Source organism: Elephantulus edwardii, unplaced genomic scaffold (assembly GCF_000299155.1).
Source record: "Elephantulus edwardii isolate Elephantulus edwardi_28Jun2011 unplaced genomic scaffold, EleEdw1.0 scaffold00320, whole genome shotgun sequence".
NCBI classification, from domain to species: domain Eukaryota; kingdom Metazoa; phylum Chordata; class Mammalia; order Macroscelidea; family Macroscelididae; genus Elephantulus; species Elephantulus edwardii.
In genome coordinates, this window is record NW_006400070.1 from 1921658 (window position 1) to 1942519 (window position 20862).

Genomic DNA, 20862 nt, shown 5'->3' on the forward strand with positions numbered 1-20862 from the left:
TCCCCTGACCATCATCTTAAAAGGCCCTGACTTGATTTTTGTCAAAATAAATCCCAACCCAAGAACTGTCCTCCAATTTCTGTCCTATGATGAGTTCTTGGTGAGTTTCTGCCCAGTGCAAGCCTTCCCATGCTGGGATATACAGTAAAGCTTTAACACTTTCCTCCAAGTACCCCATCCTCCTCTTGCTTTTGGCAGAATGTAAAATCAATAATGGCATGTGGTATTCCTTAGCATAACTTGCCAAAATGTGATAATTTCCTTGGAGGAAAAGCCATGGGCTGCAATGACACGCCTGAGCTGACAGACATCCAAATGGATCCGATATAGAAAGAAAAGGTTGGTGTCTTCTGGAATATGAATGTCCACTTTCAATAAATTCAAGCAGATGCCAACATAAACATCTTCAAACTTGATGGGTTTCACATGACTCATAATTTCATAAATTCTGGGCACCAAATCCCTAGACATTATGTAGCCCAGCCCACTGCAGTAGGGGGGAAACACCTTGAAAGGATACTCCTGGTATGAAATATGAGTTTTTTGGTAAAATCCTCTGTAGGAGTAATTATCAATAAGAGGATAACCTGTGAAAAACTTCTCTGAGTGGTTTAAATTTAAAAGATACTTCACTAAATTGCCAGTATTGATGAAAACATCGGTATCTGTCTTCATGACATACTTAGCATTTGGGCAAAACTCAGTTACCCACCTGAATGCCATAATTGTTTTCAAGGTCAGGTTATTATATGTGTCTAAGAAATCTTGGCGAATTAGGTCTCCATAAAGAAGATATTCATCCTCCAAGGAGAGTGTCAGCATTCTGTCTTCCCTGTCAGCCCGATGGCCTAGCAGGAAAAATGTCAAAACCTCATATCCCCACCAAGACTTCTTCTCACCCCAAGTAACTCTAATGGCCTGTCTGGCTTTCACATCTGCAGGGTGTGAGGTGACCAGGATGACGAGAAATGGGTTTTGATGAGAGCAGTTGGAATGCTCTCGAAGTGTGAAGTGAAAGTCTTGTCTGTAAATTGGCTCATACTCATAGAAGTACATGAAATTCACACGTTCTATCACATTGTAGTGGGGAAGGCTGAGGTACCACATCACAAGGAAACTCAGGAGAGACAGCAGCAGGAGGCTCCATTTGAGGGATCTAAGTGACATCCTACTGGGGAGGGCAGTCCAGGGAGTCAGGGCCATCCACAGCAGCTGGGAAGCACTTGAAATTTGGGTTCTGGAAGATTTACCAAAGGCTAGAACATATTTTTTTTAAAAAAAAGAAAGTTTGTTATTTTAATTGTGACTTTAATGAAAGGTTACAGAGAAGTTGGATTTTCATTCATTCATTGTTTCACATTTCCCTCCCTCTCCCTCCCTTTCCATTCTCCCAATTAACTTTCTTTTATTTTAATATTCATTCAATGTTGTACAATTTCCTCCCTCCCTTCCCCCTCTCCCAGTCCTCTTTGCAATGAACTTCTTATTCCAGACTGCTGTCTTACAGAATGCATTTTAAAATGATACCTGACATAAAGAAAGAAAATGAAAAGAAAAAAAAAGAAAAGAAAGAAAATGATATCTGATTATATATATCCAGGGACAACAGAATAAAAAAAAATAGCCAAAACCCCCTCAAATTTTGACCTGATAATGTAATTTCATTTAGCTATAGGTGGGTCAAAATAAAAATGCTCTTTAACTTTTTACAGCAAACCAGGGTTTTTTTTTAAAAAAAATGTATTTCTGATGATTTTGGCCAAGCTAATTTTTTTAGTATTCACAGAATAAGGAGCTCTGGTGGTGAGGGCTCTGTGTTGTGCAACTAACTGGAATGTTAGTGTGGATCCACTAATTGCTCCGTGGGAGAAAGAAGAGTAATTGTCCCCTGCAAAGGCAGACAGGCTCAGAAACCTGATGGTGGGTTACTTGAGTCAGAACGAACTCGATGCAATAGGCTTTGTGATTTTATTTGTTGTTTTTTAAAATTAATTTTAATGAAAGTTTACAGGGCCTAAGGGTTTCTAGTCATTCATTGTTGCACTTTTCTCCCTGCCCACCCCACCTCCTAATTCACTCTTCTGTTTGAGAAAAATAAAAACTCTTTTATTGTTATGCAATCCCTTCTCCCTAAGTCCACTCCACTATGCACCCTTCATTCTGGACTTCTGCAGTAACAAGAATACCCATTCATATGTGCCTTCTAAACAGTTCTCTCCCTTATCTGTTTCAATGCAGTATACATCATTCCTCCCCTCCTTTTCTACCCTCCTTCAACCCCGATGTCAGTCCCATTTTACAACAGTGGTTCTATTCCATATTTGTCTTTTTGTGACTATTTCACTCAGCATAATGTCCTCCAGCATCATCCATTTTTCATAATATTTCATGAGTTCCTTGTATTTCAAGGCTTCATAGTATTCCATTGTGTGAATATACCAGAGCTTCACTATCCATTCATTTGTTGATGGGCACTTGGGTTGTTTCCAGCTCTTTGCTATTGCAAATAAAGCCACAATAAACATGGGTGTGCATATATCTGCTTGGGTGGCAGTTATAGTTTCTTTAGGGTAAATTCCCAGTAGTGGAACTGCTAGGTCAAATGGTATTTCAATTTGCAACTTTTTGAGAAAGCACTAGGCTTGTTTTAAACATAGAATATATATGTTAAATACATAGTAACTAGGCTTATATAAAACAAGATTTTTGTCCTAGGTGCCAGAGGGGCAGAAAGAAATGGGAAATGGCAGGTTAAACAGAAAAAAAAAATCTATAATTAAAACCCCAAAACCTTCTCTCTTCTTTATTACTCTGAAAATGAAGTAGAAGACTTCATGCAAGGACATGTATCAGGAACATGTGCTAATATATTCACTCTCTCACTGTCCTTGAGTCAGAAATGACTCATAGCTGGCCTTTCACTGATTTTCAAGGTTTTAAATAGCACTGGAGGAGATTGCCTGTCTTTTTCCCTGGGAGCTGCTGGTAGATATGAACCACAGAAAGACTCCACCTTTGAATTAGCAATAGAACTCCCTAGGAACTATGCTACCAGAGATTTCCAGCACCAATACAGCAAGGGTCTTCCTCAGCTGTGAGCTCTGATATAGATTCTAGCACTCCTCTCCCCACACTCATTAGACACACAGGTGGCCCCTGGAATAGAATGAACCTGAATAAAATGTGAAATGAAATACATATAGAATGAGAATTAGGAAAATAAATTATATTTTCTCCTCACAAATCAAGAGGAATAAACATCCTGTAGTTATAGTTATTCACAGTGAGCTGCTGATGTGGGAAGAGATGAAGGCAGGTAATCATTAGTCTAAGAGAGGTGAATTCTCTAAACACAAATAAAATAAGCACCTTGCGAGTTAGTAAACACTCAGACTGTAAATTAGCTGTCAGTTGCCTTAACTCTACCCTAGTCTCATTTATTGGCTGAATTCAATGCTCACTCTGGTTCCTAACTCAACCTGTTGCCATCAAGTTTATTCCTGACTATGACACCTCCATAAATTACAGAGTAAAGCTGAACTCTAGAAGATTTTCCTAGTTGTAATATTTACAGTAGCAGATTGGCAAGACTGCCTTTGAAGGCATCTTGGAAGGTTCACATTGGGTAGGTACAACATTTCAATTAGTAGTCAAGGATTTGTACCACTGTAGTAGGTTCTTAATTTAAAGGCTTGCCCTTAGTACTTTTTTCCATTTCAAGCTATTCAGAAATCAGAATCATGGGACAGAAACTCCTAGAATACTTTTATACAGAATCTCTGACTAGGACAAGAAAATAGAGCTCTGTGCCATGGAACAGTCGGATGGCTAAGGGTAAGCTGAGGTCTCAGTTTAGTTCCAAAATCCAACACTAAAGTTGGTTTACAAACTGGGATTGCCACAATGGTTTCCTGGAACTATTATGATTGTGGGCCTCATGTTCTAAGTACATAGTGTATCTTCCACACCCACAGGCACCAAGGGACTAAAGGCAGCAAGAAAAGGGATGAGAAGACAATCTCAGGGGCAACATGTAAACTTGCATGAGAGTGTGGTACAAACTACAACACTTATTAAGATCAAGTCAATGAAGGGTGGGCTAACGGCAATCCTACCCACTCAAAATCATCTTGAGGAAAGGTGGCCAGGGAATCCAGAACTTACCATCTGTCAAAAGTAAAAATCACTGCCTTCAGTCAAACAGACTCATAGCTGATCCCCTCACAGGAGGATTTAAACCAGAAAGCATAGGCTTTGGGTTAGCAGTGCAAGTCCCTATGGACTAAGCTACCAGAGCACTCTAGAAATCATTATGAGGAGCTGTAAATTAATGTACTCGTGTAGGAAGGTTGGTCTACCAGACTTTATATCAATCTTGAGATTTTTGCATAAACATCTATTCCACCCCTTACTACACATGACAATGAACTCAAGATCTCCTTAGCTTCCCAGATTATTTCTGTCCACAATATTCTTTCCTATTTATAATATATTCTACATTTAGGTCAAATTATGCATGGAATATTTTAGCAAACATTGTCCAATTCTTTTCCATATTTGGGAGTCCTGCCTCTCTACTTATATTCTGTGACTCTATTAAGGGTCCAAGAGTATTTCTGTCATTATGGCCAAGGTCCAACTGGGTGCTTGAGCAGGAATACAACACATTGACTTTTTTGTTGTGCTATTTCCACTTTGAACAGGGATCAAATGTGGGTCTGTCCATCCCACCCAGGTGGCCACTAAAATAGAATTAATAAAATGAATTAAATGTGAAATAAAATGTGAAACGGAACATATCTAGAATGAGAATCCGAGAAATAAGTTACCATTTTCTTAACATTTCCTGGATACTGGGTGCTTTATAATGTTGGAAGGGGCCATTTATATTTTAGGCCATGGAGATTTGTACAATTTTCTATCATACGGTAAATTTTATGTCTTATTCTGATAAATCAGTACTTTCTATTTCTGATAACTAGGGATCATATACCAAGGGAAAAGTACCGTTTAAATTGCCCATGGGCAGTGAAAACCCTGTTAGCCAGTATTAGGAAGAACTCAAAGAAATACATCTTATTTTAATGTTTTATACGCATTCTACAAGTCACAGTTTTGAAATGTGAAAATGTGACTATGACTAAGATGTCTATTACAGAGGTTGTTAGTTTTGTTTAGGGACTGTTGAATATGACCCAAAGCAACCCTCTGAACAACAGATCTGAACTTCATCTTATCCTGTGTCATCCCCACACTTTCTGACACACTAAAGCCTATTGCAACAATCCTTGTGTCAATCCACCTGGTTGAGGGTCATCCTGTATGTCAATGATTTTTTCCAAGCATGATGTCCCTCTTCAAGGAACAGTTCCTCCTAGTAACACGCTCATTGCTAATGAGAGCAGGTTAAAATAAGAAAGCGGGGGGGGAGGGGAAGAGGATCACATTAGTGCAACAGGGCATAAAGGTTTTCAAACGACTGGTCAGAATAGTGGAGGTTACCTAAACACGAAAGCCTTTTTACAAAGGCTGATAAATATTCTTAAATTGTTGTTGTTATTGTTGTTATGTGCCGTTGAGTTGCTTGTGACTCATAGCGACCCGATGTACAATAGCCCTAAACTCTGCTCTAGCCTGTGCCAATCGCACTGCCTCTGACACACCCATCCCGATTACCCCAGTCACGGAATCAATCAACCTCATAGAGGGTCTTCCCCTCTTGCACCATCCCTCCACCCTCCCAAGCATGATGTCCCTCTCTAAGGACCTGTCCTTCCTTACAGCATGTCCAAAGTATGTCAGACAAAACCCCAGAATCCTTGCCTCCAAGCAGCAGTCTGGTTTAACCCTCTCCAGGATGAATCTATTTGTTTTCTTGACAGTCCATAGTACATTCAATACTCTTTTCCAGCACCACAGCTCAAAGGCATCAATTCTCCTTCGATCCTTCCTAGTCATTGTCCAACTCTCTGATGCATAACAAGTGGTTGCAAACACCATGGCCTATATCAGATACAACTTAGTCTCCAGAGTGACAACACTACTCTTCAATACCCTGGAGAGGTCCCTAATAGCAGACTTTCCCATCACAATACGTTTTTTGATTTCCTGGCTACTGGTGCCAAGACTGTTGACCGTGGAGCCAAGCCGACTAAAGTTGTTAACAATCTCAATCTCTTCACCATCCATCCTGATGCTGCCAATTGGTCCAGTGGTGAGAATCTTTGTCTTCTTGACATTGAGCCTCAATCCATACTGAAGGCTGCAGTCCTTGACCCTCTGCAGCAAGCGCTTCAGGTCCTCCTCAGTTTCAGCAAGCAGGGTTGTGTTATCTGCATAAGGCAGATTGTTAATAGATCTTCCACCATTCCTGATGCCACACTACTCCTCATAGAGCCCAGCCTCTCGAATAATCTGTTCTGCATACAGGTTGAAAAGGTATGGAGACAGGACACATCCCTGGTGCACACCCTTCCCAATTTTGAACCCTGAGGTGTTTCTTTGTTCTGTTCTGATGACTGCCTCTTGGTCCAAGTATAGGTTTCGCATTAGCACGATCAAGTGTTCTGGGATTCCCATTCTTCTCAGAGTCAGCCATAGTTTGTTATGATCCACACAGTCAAATGCTCTAGCATAATCAATGAAACACAGATAGCCATTTGTCTGGTACTCCCTGCTTTTAGCTAAGATCCATCTAACATTAGCTACAATATCCCTAGTACCACAACCCCTTCTAAACCCAGCCTGGAATTCTGGCAGTTCTCTGCTGATGTGCTGTTTCAATCATTTTTTGATAATCAGTAGAATCTTGCTTGCATGTGAAATCAATGATATTGTTCTATAGTTTCCACACTCTGTTGGGTCACCCTTCTTTGGAATGGGAACAAATATAGATCTCTTCCAGTCAGTTTGCCAAGTGGTTATTCTCCAGATTTCTTGGCACAACTTTGTGAGCACGTCCAGGGCAGCATCTGTTAGCTGAAATATGTCAACTGGTATACCATCTATTCCTGGGGACTTATTTTTTTGCCATTTCCTTCAAAGCAGCCTGAACTTCTTCCTTCATCACCATAGGCTCTTGCTCATATGTTGTTTCATTAAATTCTTCTATGTCTGCCAATTCCTTTTGATACAGTGACTCAGTATACTCCTTCCATCTTCTTTTGATACTTCCTGGATCATTTAATATTCTGCCTAAAGCATCCCAGAATAAAGCAACTCGAGGTTTGATCTGTTCTTCAGTTCCCTGAGCTTAAGAAATGCTGAATGAGTTCGGCCCTTCTGATTTTCCAACTCTAGCTCCTTTCACATTTCATTATAATATTTTGCTTTGTCATTCCGTGCTGCCTTTTGGAATCTTCTGTTCAGCTCTTTAGTATCCTGAATTCTTTTTTACCTCTTCTGTCTTTGTAATGACCATTTGCATTCTTCCTGGATGATACATTTAACATCCTCCCACAACTCATTAGGTCTTTGCTTATTAGTGTTCAAGGCCTCAAACCTGTTCCTGAGATGGTTCTGAAATTCAGGTGGGATGAACTCAAAGTCATATTTTAGTTCCCATGGAATCGGTTTAATTTTCCTCAGCTTCAGCTTGAACTTGCATATGAGTAGTTGGTGGTCTGTTCCACAATCACCTCCTGGCCAATTTTTACAGCTGATATTGAGGTTCTCCAGCGGGTTCTTTTGGCAGATGTAATCGATCTGATTCCTCTGCATACCATCAGGTGAGATTCATGTGTATAACCTGCGTTTATGTTTCTTATAAAATGTATCTGCAATGATTCTTAAATTATTTAACAAAATGTTTAAGTGTATAAATGTTTCTTCTTCTTAAATATGTAGTAATGATCAGAGTCAAAGTCATTCCCATCAAGTGGGAACAATTTCATAGCAGACCCTCTATCAAGAGAGAGACCAGTGTTCACATTCTAGCTCTACCCTTCAATAACCATGGCAGGTGGGTGTTTTACCTCTCAGAGTCTGAGTTTCACCTCATCAATACACTGAAAATAGTAATACAGTATAAATTAATGAGAATTTATTCACAGTAACTAATCTATTTTAGGTATTCAACAAACAGAAGTATTATCACCAGCTGTGGTTCTATCCTTGGCATAGTTTCCATCCTATTCATGCTCTCTAAATCAATTTATATTATCTAAAGGGATCACCCAGAATAAATCATCTTGATGAATGAATCCTTGCTACTTGAAGAAAAGTATATTTCAAAGTAATGAATATTTTCAGCAGCCAAAAACAGTGTTTGAACAGAAACTTCTGTTAAGACGAATGGTTGTCCCATTTTACAATCCCACCACATTGTATAAGAGTTCCTAACACTCTTCACATCCTCTCCACATTTATCACTTGCTGTCCTGTAAAACTTGGGGACACTGCTACTGGGATGAGATGGTATCTCACTGTGGTTTTGATTTGCATCTCTCTAATTGCCAGTGATTTTGAACACTTGTGTCTTTTGGCCATCCAACTATCTTGAATAGTCTTTCCATGTCTTTCAGCTATTTTGTAATTGTGTTATTAGTCCTTTTCTTGTGGAGGCCTGTAGGATTCTGTAAACTTCTGACTTGAGACGCTTGTCTGAAACCGTATAGCCAAATTTTCCCCCTCTCCTCTGTAGTTTTTCTTTTTACTCTGTTGGAAGGCAGTTTGGCATTTCCTCAAAAAGATGAACATAGAAATTTCATATGATCCAGCTATTCCACTGCTTGGAATATATCCTGAGAAAATTAGAACTGAGGCACAAATGGAGATTTGTACACTAATATTCATACTAGCACTATTCACATTGCAAGAACATGGAAACAGCCTAAATGTCCAACCACAATCAAAATGACTGAGGAATTATGGTGCATTCACACAATGGAATACTATGTAGCATGCAGGAACAATGGTTTTATTAATCACTACCTAACTTGGGAGGGACTGGAGAGCATTATGCTAAATCTACTAATTCCCATAGGACAAATACTGTATAAGACCATTATTGTAGAAATAGAAAGATAACTAATAAAACATGTACGAAGATCCAAGGGAGGGTGGGGTAAGGTAGGAGTAGAGGGGTGAGGATGGCCAGGGGGGTAATCATAGTTTGCACAATTTGGTGGGTAGAGGGAGGAGTGAGTTAAGGAAATGGGAAAGATCCAGTGTGAGAAACAATTTATTTGAATGAACTTTGTAAGTAAACCAGTATGTTGTTGTTGTGACCAGTATAAAATAAAAATTTTACTTTTTTTTAAAAAGAGACACATTGGAAATATGCCAGCATTTACTTTTCTGATATGAACACATTAGAAAAAAGAGACACACTTGAACCTATAAAATTTACAGAACCATGGTTTTGTCCTGAGGAGAAATTACTATAAAAAAATAGGGCCTCAAAACTTAAAGCACAGATATAAGTTCCCTCATGAGTTAATTCCTGACATCATTTAAGCAATCCTCCACTTCCCACAATAAAGAGCTCACAAAAAGAAGTGAGACAGAATGAACATTAAGGGGCTTGGCTGGCATCCTCCCTCTTTAATTCTTTGTTCTCTACATGCTAGTAAAGTTTAGAGAATTCAGGAGAAATGAAGGTGGCATTATTGTTACGTGCCGTTAAATCACCTATAACTCATAGCCACTCTATGCACAAGAGCTCTGAATACAGCTCTAACCTGAGCCAATCTTACTGTTTCTGAAACCTCCAATACCCAACAGCTACATCAGTCTATTTCAAACAGGGTCTTCTTTTCCTGTGCTGTCCCTCAACCCTTCAAAGTATGATGTCCCTTTCCAAGGACTAGTCCCTCTTGGCCATGTGCCCAAAGTATGTGAGATGAAGATTTAGAATCCTAGCCTCCAAGGAACAACTTGCTTTCACCTCCTCCCCTTGTACTCTTGGCAGTCCATGGTATATATATTCAACACTCTTCTCCAGCACAACTCAATGGCATTAATTCTTCTGTCATTCTTACTCATTGTCCAGTTCTTTGATGTGTGGCAAGTAATTATGAATACCATATCCTGTACCAGGCACACCTTAGTCTCCAGCCTGATACTGTTGTTCTTCAGCACTCTAGAGAGATCCCTGACAGTATATTTTCCTAATGCAATCTGTCTTTTGATTTCCTGACTGCTGGTGCCAATAGTGGTGATTGTGGAGATGAGCAAGCTGAAATTGTTAAAATTTCAATCTCTTCACCATCTTCCAATTGGCCCAGTGGCAAGAATCTTTGTTTTCTTGATGTTGCACTTCAATCCATATTGAAGACTATGATCCTCGACGTTATGCAGCAAATACTTTAGGTCCTCTTCAGTTTCAGTAAACAAGGTTGTATCATCTGCATAATGCAGGCTGTTGACTACTCTTCCTCCAATCCTGATGCCACATTTCTCATTATAAAGTCTAGGCTCCATTTCAAGGACACCAGAACATAGAAAGTTAAGAAACTCTAGCTAAGATGTACAAAAAGATATAATTTAGTTTGAAGAAAAATTAACTTAGGAGGCTGGACTGAAATACAATAAATACAGGTAGGCAAGTGGATTGGTAAAAGACAGTGAAAACTAAGAAGTATCAATAGTAAAAAAAGTAAGAAAAAGGAGGAGAAATGGAAGTAACATACCACCACCATCACAGTATCTTTCCCTTTGGGTAAAAAGAAAAAAATGGACTTGAAACACTAGATAAAATGCAGCAAGCAGGAGCAATGATTTTGTAAATTACTACCTAAGTTGGGAGGGACTAGAGAGCATTATGCTGAGTGAACTTAGTCTCACAAGGACAAATACTGTATAAAACCATTATTGTAGAATGAGTATGAGGACTGAAGGTGGAGGGAAGGGTGGAAATAGAGGGTGAGGATGGGTAGGGCAGTAGAATGTTAATCATAGGGTTGCACAATTTAATGGGTGAGTGCGGTAAAGAAAATGAGAAGGACCATTTCTGAAAAAAATATATTCAAACTTTTTTCAGTAAATCAGAATAAAATTTTTAAAAAGGGGGGGAAAAAACCCAAAATAAAACACACCCATGTACTATCCCTTTAAAATAGACTTTTAAAAAGTTATTAAAATGCTTCTTTCCATTGATTTTTTTATTAAATAAAGGAGTTTTTCAATGTTTAAAAAATAATGTGATTGTTGTAAAGAGACGCTTCAGAGAAAAATGAAAACATCTTGTGGTGTAGTCAGAAGGAAGGAGCACTGCAAAGTCAAAGGTGGTGCTTCTTTGGTGGTTCAAATCCAATGGAGAAAACCCAACGGAGGCTCAGTTATGAATGGGTTTCCACTTGACAGCAATGACTGTTTGAAGATTATTATATAGTTAGAATAAACAAAGAAACACTAATACCCTAAGTATTTTGTAATTAACTTAAGAAATTAATTAAGTCTTTGAAACATTAGATGAGGAACATTGACTTCCAAATCGATAAAGAAAAGAAAGTATCAAGTCAACAGAAAGTAGGAAAGCTGGATTTAAAAAAACAGACAAAATATAGGACAGAAAACATCAAAGGGGTGGATAAAGAAATCTAAATGTAGTGTTAACTAGAACAAATGCAAATAGACACTCACCTATTGAAAAACAGACACTCAGGTTGGGTTAAAAATCTGCTCTATGCTGCTTACAAGACATAAACCTACAACAAAATGAAAAAAAAAATTAAAAATTAAAATATGTACCAGGAAATACCAACCCAAAGAAAGATGCAGTCAAGAAATATTAACAGGGATTTAAAACGAATGGTATTTAAAAGGGAACAATGGGATTTTTGTTACTAATAAAAGGAAGTATCTAATATGATAAACTGTCAAATTATATAATCCTAGCAAATGCCCTCAAAAGATATAAAGCAAAAACTGACAAGTATTGGTATAAATTAACAAATCTATAATATTAATGGGAGGTGTTTAACACATTTAAGTAACTTAAAAGAAGTTATGGAGGAGCTACCGGCCCCAGCCACACTGCCTGCTGGCCGCCATGTGACTCTGGAGAAGTGACTGTCCCTAGTCACTGTGTGACCCAGAGGAGAGACTGCCTGCCCATGCCAAATGACCCCGGACGAGCAACCGCCCACCACCATGTGACCCTGCTGCAACCTATCACTTCTTGACCCCCCCATGCAGCAGGCCACCACATAAACCCCTGGTGGTGCCTAAGCCTGGCCCCCCAACTCGCAGTGGTGGTGCCCCCAGGCCCCATGCTCCCATGCCCCACGCCCCCCACCCCATAGCCCCTTGCTCCCTCCCCCAGCCCGGAGACTCCACACCCCCTCCCATCACAACCCCAAGTCCCCGCCTCCTCCCCATCCCCCACCTGGAGCAGCACCAAAACCACCCATGCACCTCTGCCCCTGCCAAAGCGCTGGGACACCAGTGGCGCCCCAGGGCCACTAGAGAGTCCTTCACGCCACACAGAGACCGAGCAACACTGCGAGCTGTGGTCAGTAGGATTTTGATTCACAACTCTTGTTGGAGAATTCCTTGTGGAGCTACAGGAAAACAAAGCCATGCTGTGGATCCAGCCATTGCCCGAAGTCACCAGCCAAGCTGCTATGGGACTATGTGGTAGGAGAAAGGCTGGTAGGATCCTGAATGGGTTTTCTGGGGCACTACTGATTACCTGAGAGAGCATCCAAGGGTGAGCCCACTGGTGGGAATTTGGCCAAGCTCTCTTGGGCAACACTGACTGCCCAGGAATGAGCCAGCCAGTGGTAAACTGTCTGAACTTTTGCAGACACTGCAGACCAGCCAGCGGTGAGTGGGTCGGTGGGAATTTGACTTTGTCTGCAGGCCCCCTTGGATCCAGGACCCTGCTTAGGTAGGGGCTGCTGTGTGAGGGCACCTGCATAAGTGCTACTGGGCAGAGACCTTTGAGTGAAAACAACTGGGTGTGAGTTGGAAAGCTGGAATTTGAGTAAGGATCTCAATTGTGAGTACACCCAGACAGCTGAGGTCCGAGTGAGGTCCCCCAAGTGTTTGACCTGCCCTAGTTATTGCCCTGCCCCCATGCCTGCCCCACCCCATTTGGCTCCCTACGGGTGCCTATATGTCTGTTCAATCAACTTCCCTTTAATCACAAGCACTTTGACCTGTTTTACCAACAAGAGGTTGCTCTCACAGGCTCTGAACTGACACTTTCCTGAAGTTGGAAGTTCAGAGAAACACACAAGTGGGGTAGATGCCCAAGTGATCTCTAGAGCATTGTCCTCAGATCAAGAACATATCAATGTCTCGAAGAAAGCAAGCGATCCCACACACGACACAAGAGCAAAGTAAAATGTCACCCCCAAAGGGTGACACAGTATCAATGGATTTTCAGAAGCCAGAACATCTGATGGAACTTTTAGACACAGAATTTAAAAGAAGAATGATTGAATATATTCAATGGATAAATGACAAACTTGAAGAATTACAGGATACTACAAGAAAAAAAAAAGTCAGCTGTTAGGGACCTCTCTAAAGTACTGATGAGCAATGGTGTCTAATACAGGACATGGTCTTTGCAATCACTTGTTATGCATCAGAGAGTTGGATAATGACTAGGGAGGGTAGAAGGAGAATTGATGTCTTCGAGCTTTGGTGTTTGAAAAGAGTATCGAGGGAACCATGGACTGCTAAGAAAACAAACAGATTCATCCCGGAGAGGGTTAAACCCAGCTGTTCCTTGGAGGAAAGGATTCTGAGGCTTCGTCTGACATACTTTGGTCATGCTGTAAGGAGAGACCAGACCTTGGAGAAGGACATCATATTTGCGAGGGGGGAGGGCAGGCACAGGAGGGGAAGGCCCTCCAGGAGGTGGACTGATTCAGTGACTGGGGTAACTGGGATGAGTGTATCAGAGACAGTGAGATTGGCACAGGACAGAGCAGAGTTTAGGACTGTTGTACATAGGGTCATTATGAGTCGCAAGCAACTCGACAGCACATAACAACAACAACCACCACCACCAAGCAAAACCATTGTAGAACAATGGGAGAAAACAAATGAGGCATTAGCAGCACTGGAAAAACAAGAAACCACTATCCAAAATATAAGGTCCAATGTTTCAGATGCTGTCAACATGATGGAGGGACACATGAGCAGAGTTGAAGTGATGGAACACAGAACCAATGAAACTGAAGACAGAATTGGCACCACTGATCTGCTAGGGCAAAAAGCAGACTCAAGAAAGAAGGAAAAAGAAGAACCTAAGAATAATGTGGGACACCATCAAGAGAAATAAGAAAAATATCAAGGGTTATCATAGTTAAATTTGCCAGAACCAAAGATAAGGAGAGAATCCTGAAAGCAGTAAGGGAGAAACAAAGAGTAACCTATAAAAGACAGCAGATAAGATTAAGTGCTGATTTCTCAGCAGAAACCATGCAAGCAAGAAGAGAGTGGAAGGACATATATCAAACACTCAAAGAACACAACTGTCAACCAAGAATACTGTACCCAGCAAAATTATCTATCAAATATGAAGGACAGATCAAGATATTCCCAGAAATGCAAGACTTAAGACAGTTTGTAAAAATAAGATCAGCATTGCAGGAAAGACTCAGAGATGTCCTTCCTACAGACGTACCACAGAAAGCAGCATGGTCCAAAGTACCTAGCAACACCACGAAAAGGACCTCAACACAATGATATCAATAAAACCTTGCCTCTCAATAATCACACTGAATGTGAATGGTTTAAATGCACCACCGAAGAGAAAAAGAGTACAGATTGGATTAAAAAACCCCAAATCCATCAATGTGTTGTCTACAAGAGACACACCTGAAAAACAAAGATAAAGAAAGACTAAAAATAAAAGGGTGGGGGAATGGCAACCAGAAAACAGCAGGAGTAGCGATATTAATCTCTGATGAAATAAATATCAATGTAAAAGCCATCAGAAAGGATGGAACGTCACTACATAATACTGAAAGGGTCAACAGAACAAGAGGACATAACAATAATAAATATCTATGCACCAAATGAAAGACCTGAAAAATATACAAAACAAACATTAACAAAACTATAAAAGGAAATAGACAACAATACAATAGTATTTGGAGATTTCAATACACCCCTTTCAAGAAAAGATAGAACAATCAGAAAAAACTCAACAGTGATACTGAAGAATTAAGTCACACAATAAGCCAACTTGACCTCATAGATATTTACAGGCTAATGCACCCCCCAAAAGCACAGTATACCTTCTTCTCCAATGTGCATGGAATGTTCTCCAGAATAGATCGCATTCTAGGTCACAAGGCAAGCATTAATAAATTAAAAAACAGAGAAATGATACAAAGCATCTTTACAGACCATAATGCTACAAAATTAGAAATTAATAATACGAAGATAAAGGGGAAAAATAATACATTTGGAAGCTGAACAACACCTTGATTAAACATGACTGGGTACTAGAAGAAATAAAAAATGAAATGAAAAAGTTTCTTGAAACAAATGACAATGAAAACACCACTTCCCAAAACGTCTGGAAACAGCCAAAGCAGTAATCAGAGATCAATTTATAGCAATAAGCAAACACATCAAAAGACAGAAAAACTGACCATTGACTCTCTAACCCAACATCTCCAGCAAACTGAAAAGGAACAGCAAGAAAACCCGACACCCCCTAAAAAACCTGAAATTATAAAAATTAAAGCAGAAATCAATGAAATAGAAAACAGAAAAACAATTGGAACTATCAACAAAACTAGGAGTTGGTTCTTTGAAAAGGTCAATAAAATCAACAAACCACTAGCAAAACTCACAAAAGAAAAGATGAAGACACAAATAATGTGAATAAGAGATGAATCAGGCAATATCACAACAGACCCAACTAAAATAAAAAAGCTAACATTAGAGTATTATGAAAAACTATACTCAAACAAATATTAAAACCTAGAGGAGATGGACAAATACTTAGAAATGCACAATTCACCTAAACTGACACAAACTGAAATTGTACATCTGAATAGACCCATTACAAAAGAAGAAATTGAAAAGGTAATACAACAACTTCTACCAAAAAAAGCCCTGGGCCAGATAGTTTTACAAGTGAATTTTATCAAACATTCAGAGAAGAACTGTTGTCAATTCTATATGAACTATTTCAAAAAATAGAAAAAGATGGAATTCTCCCAGTCTCATTTTAGGAAGCAAACATATCCTTGATACCAAAGCCAGGAACGGACACCACCAAAATCGAAAACTATAGGCCAATATCTCTATGAACATATGCAAAAATCCTAGCCAATAGAATCCAGTGAAATATCAAAGAAATAGTTCATCATGACCAAGTAGGATTCATAACAGGTATGCAAGGATGGTTCGACATAAGAAAAACAATTAATTTTATTCATCATATTAACAAAGCAAAGAAAAAGAACCACATGATCCTATCAATTGATGCAGAAAAGGCCTTTGACAAAATGCAACACCCTTTCCTGATGAAAACACTCAACAAAATAGGAGTAGAGGGAAATTTCTTCAATATAGTGAAAAGTATTTATGAAAACCCGAGAGCTAACATTATTCTCAATGGAGAGAGGTTAAAGGCATTCCCTTTAAGAACAGGAACTAGGCAAGGATGCCCACTATCACCTCTCCTATTCAATATTGTATTAGAAATCTTAGCAATAGCAATAAGACAAGAGAAGGAAATAAGAGGCATCCAAATTCGAAAAGAGAAGGTAAAATTATCTTTCTATGCAGATGGTATGATAGTATACAGAGAAAACCCTAAAGACTCAGCAAGAAAACTATTGGACGTAGTTGACCAATTCAGCAAAGTAGCAGTATACAAGCTCAACATGAGAAAATCAGCTGGATTTCTCTAAAGTAACAAAGAGAATACAGAGTCAGAACTAAGAAAAACAATACCATCCACAATAGCTAATCACAAGATGAAATACTTGGGAGTAAATCTAACGAAAGCACAAAGGGTCTGTTCAAAGAAAATTACAAAACATTACTACAAGAAACAAAAATAGAGCTGGAGAAGTGGAAGAATATCCCCTGCGCATGGATAGGAAGACTCAATATTGTGAAAATGGTAATGCTACCAAAGGCAATTTACATGTTCAATACAATCTCAATATAAATACCAATCCCATTCTTCAATGAGATGGAAAAGATAATATCCAATTTCATTTGCAATGGAAAGAGGCCCTGAATAAACAAAGCACTCCTTAAAAATAGAAAAAAGGTAGGAGGCATCTCACTCCCTGATTTCAAATCCTACTTCACTGCAGTGGTGGTTAAGATAGCATGGTACTGGTACAATGACAGACATATAGAGATCATTGGAATAGAATTGAGAACCTGGAAATCACCCCATCTACCTATGGTCAACTGATTTTTGTCAAGGAGATAAAATCAGTCAAGTGGGGAAACAACAGTCTTTTTAACAAATGGTGTTGGCAAAATTGGAAAACTATCTGCAGAAGACTCAAGCAAGATCTACACCTCACTCCATATACAAAAATCAACTCAAGGTGGATCATGGATCTGGATTAAAACCAAGGACTAAAAACTTTATTAAAGAAAAGCTTGGAAGACCGCTAGAAGTCCTAATCCACATATAAAAAGTCTTCCAAGTATCCTGAAAAATCTACAACCAGGAGAAGATAAAATAGATGAATGGGACCTTCTAAGAATCAAATCCCTATGCACATCCAAAAACTTCTCCAATAGGGTAAAAAGGGAAGCCATAGGCTGTGGAAAAGTATTTGGTAATGTCATGTCAGATAAAGGATTTATATCTAGAATTTATAAAATACTTGAGCACTACAACAAGATAAAGGTAAATAATCCAAGAGAAAAATGGGCACAGAATATGAACAGACACTTCACCGAAGAAGACATTCAGATGGCTAACAAACACATGAAGAAATTTTCAAAATCCCTAGCTCTAAGAGAGATGCAAATCAAGGCAACTATGAGATATCATCTCACCCCAGTAAGAATAGCAAAATTTAACAGAACAGCAAGCATCAAATGTTGCAAGATTATAGAGAAACTGGAACCCTTATTCACTGTTGGTGGAAATGTAAAATGGTGCAGCCACTGTGGAAGGTGTTATGGCACTTTCTCAAAGAGTTGTAAATAGAAATACAATTTGACCCAGCAATTCCACTACTGGGAATATACCCGAAAGAGACCATAACTGACACTCAAAGAGATATATGCACACCCATGTTTATCACAACTTTGTTCACAATAGCACGGAATTGGTGCCCATCAACAAATGAATGGATAGAGAAGCTGTTGTATATTCACACAATGGAATACTATGCTGCATTGAAAAACAAGAAACTCATGCAATATTATTAAAAATTGTTGACCTTGGAGCAAATTATGCTGAGTGAAATATCTCAGTCACAAAAGGACAATTACTGCACGCTGCCAGTTTGTTGTAAAACAACACTGACATCGGGGTTGGGGGAAGACTGAGAAAGATGGGTTAAATAATGTACTGCATTGAATCAGATGAGGGAGAAAACTGTTTAAAAGGGATATGTGATTAGCTATTTTTGTCATGATGGAAGTCCAGTGGGAAGGCTGCATAGTGGAGTGGACCTGGAGGGAGGGATCGTAAAACAATGAAATAATTTTTCTTCTACTTTTCTAGGAGAGGAGTGTGCTAGACGGAGGGCTAGGAGGGGAGAAAAGTGCAACAATGAATGACTGGAAATCCAAAGTCTCTGTAAATTTTCATTGAAATTAATAATAAAAAGAAGTTAGAAGAAGAGTGAGTTGTTACAAAAATGGGTTTCAAATAACATAATTAGTAATTTTAATTTAATAGAAACAAAGCACTAACATCACTGAAAAACAACATGAAGGGGGAGGATTAATCATGGGATTTTCTAATTTGTTGGGTGGTGTGGTGTGATAGAAATTGGAAGAATCTGGTGTGAAAAGCAATGTATTTGAATTTTGTAAATAAACTAGAATAATACTAATATTACTACTAATAATGACTAAACCAGATTATGGTAAAAAAGATAATATGAAACATTAAAATACGGTTCATATAATATGTTATATAAGCAGTCTCATCAATTTAAAAACCTCAATTTTAACAAATTGATACAATCACAAATCAATTGTAAAAATGTACTCCAAACTTTCAGAAACTTAACATCTACACATATATGGTTTCTGTTTAATCTATAGTTTAAGATAACATGATTTATATTGTTGTTGTTGGAAATGATAAAATATCTGAAACTGATGATGAACAATATATTACCTCTCAACACAGTGGCTATTACACAAAACTCTTACTTGAAAAACACTGGGGACAAGGTTGTACTGTTAGGTGTGGCTGAGATGGCTTCAACTCACAGGGATCCTATCAAGTACAGAGCTGACTGACCTTTGCCCTATTTATTTTCTCTCTCACTTTTTTCCTTTCTTCCCCTATTTCTTGCCTAATTCAATGAATGATCTGTGGTTCAGGGGAGACAGTTTCAGTTATAAAGCAAAAGTCTTTCTTTTCTTTTTAAAAGAGGTACAAATAAATAGTAAGTTTTCTGCTCTCTAGACAAATATATAGCAATAAAAATGAATAAAATATTAATGGATACTTGCTTGGCATTTTTTAAGCTTTAGAAACTAAAGAAAATATTCAAGTCATGAGTAGCAATGCTTAAGGATGTTATGGGCAGTAAAAGAAGAAAGAATGGTTATACAGAGTCACTGTAAAAAAAAAAATTGTCTGACACAGAAGAATTTCTGGACACAACTTATGATCAAGAGGCAATGGTGAGTTCAGGCTGCTCTGAAGGACTTGCCAAAAAGTAAAGCCCCAGGAATTGACAGAATACCAACTGATAAATTTCAACAAAAAGATTCTGCCCTGGATGTGCTCACCAGGTTGTACCAAGAAATCTGGAGGACAACTATCTAGCCAACTTACTAGATTTAAAAAAGAGAAAAAAGGTGACCTGACAGTGTGGAAGTTATTGAACAGTATCACTAATAACACATGCAAGCAAAATCTTGCTGAAGATTATCCATAAATGACTGGAACAGTACATTGACAGAGAACTACCAGAAATACAAGCTAAGTTTAAAAGAGGTTGTGGCACTAGATTGTCAGCAAAGTTAGATGGATCTTGGCAGAAAGCAAGAACTACCAGAAGAATGTCTGTGTCTCATTGACTATGCAAAGGCATTTGACTGTATGGCTCACAACAAATTCTGGCTAACCTTGAGGAAAATGGGAATCCCAGAACACTTAATTGTGTTTATGTGACACCTATACTTGGATCAGGAAGCAGTACTCAGAACTGAGTAGAGAAACAAATTGCATGGTTCAAAATCAGCAAGGAAGTGAATCAGGGATATATCTTGTCTCCATACCTTTTCAACCTATAAGCAGAACAGATAATTCAGGAAGCACGGCTTTATGAGGAGGAATGTAGTATCAGGATTGGAGGAAGACTCAATTGTTGAAACTGCAGAGGACCTAAAGCACTTGCTGCAGAAGGTCAAGGATTGTAATTTTCAATGTGGATTGAAGTTCAACATCAAGAAGACAAAAGATTCTCACCACTGGGCCAACTGCCAGCTCCATGATAGATGGAGAAGAGACTGAAGTTGTTAACAATTATAGCTTGCTCAGCTCCACAATCAACATTCATGGCACCAGCAGTCAGGAAATAAAAAGATGTCAAAAGACAAATTGCATTGGGAAAATCTACTGTCAAGGACCTCTCCAGAATACTGAAAAAAGCAAGGATATCAGTCTAGAGACTAAGGTGTGCTTAATCCAGTCCATGGTCTTTGCAATTACTTGCATCAGAAAGCTGGACAACAATTAAGGAAGACAGAAGAAGAATTGATGCCTTTGAGTTGTGGTGC

General features: G+C 38.9%; 1 protein-coding gene and 1 pseudogene across 1 annotated transcript; one reads left to right on the forward strand and one right to left on the reverse strand.

Moving 5' to 3' along the window:
* Window positions 1–207: 207 nt before the first annotated feature.
* Window positions 208–1216, reverse strand: LOC102851254 (UDP-GalNAc:beta-1,3-N-acetylgalactosaminyltransferase 1-like). The gene has a single exon (XM_006901341.1). The coding sequence runs from the start codon at window positions 1201–1203 to the stop codon at window positions 208–210; it is 996 nt and encodes a 331-aa protein (XP_006901403.1). The 5' UTR covers window positions 1204–1216.
* An 11004-nt stretch (window positions 1217–12220) lies between these two features.
* Window positions 12221–20862, forward strand: part of LOC102856168 — a 57326-nt pseudogene continuing 48684 nt past the window's right edge.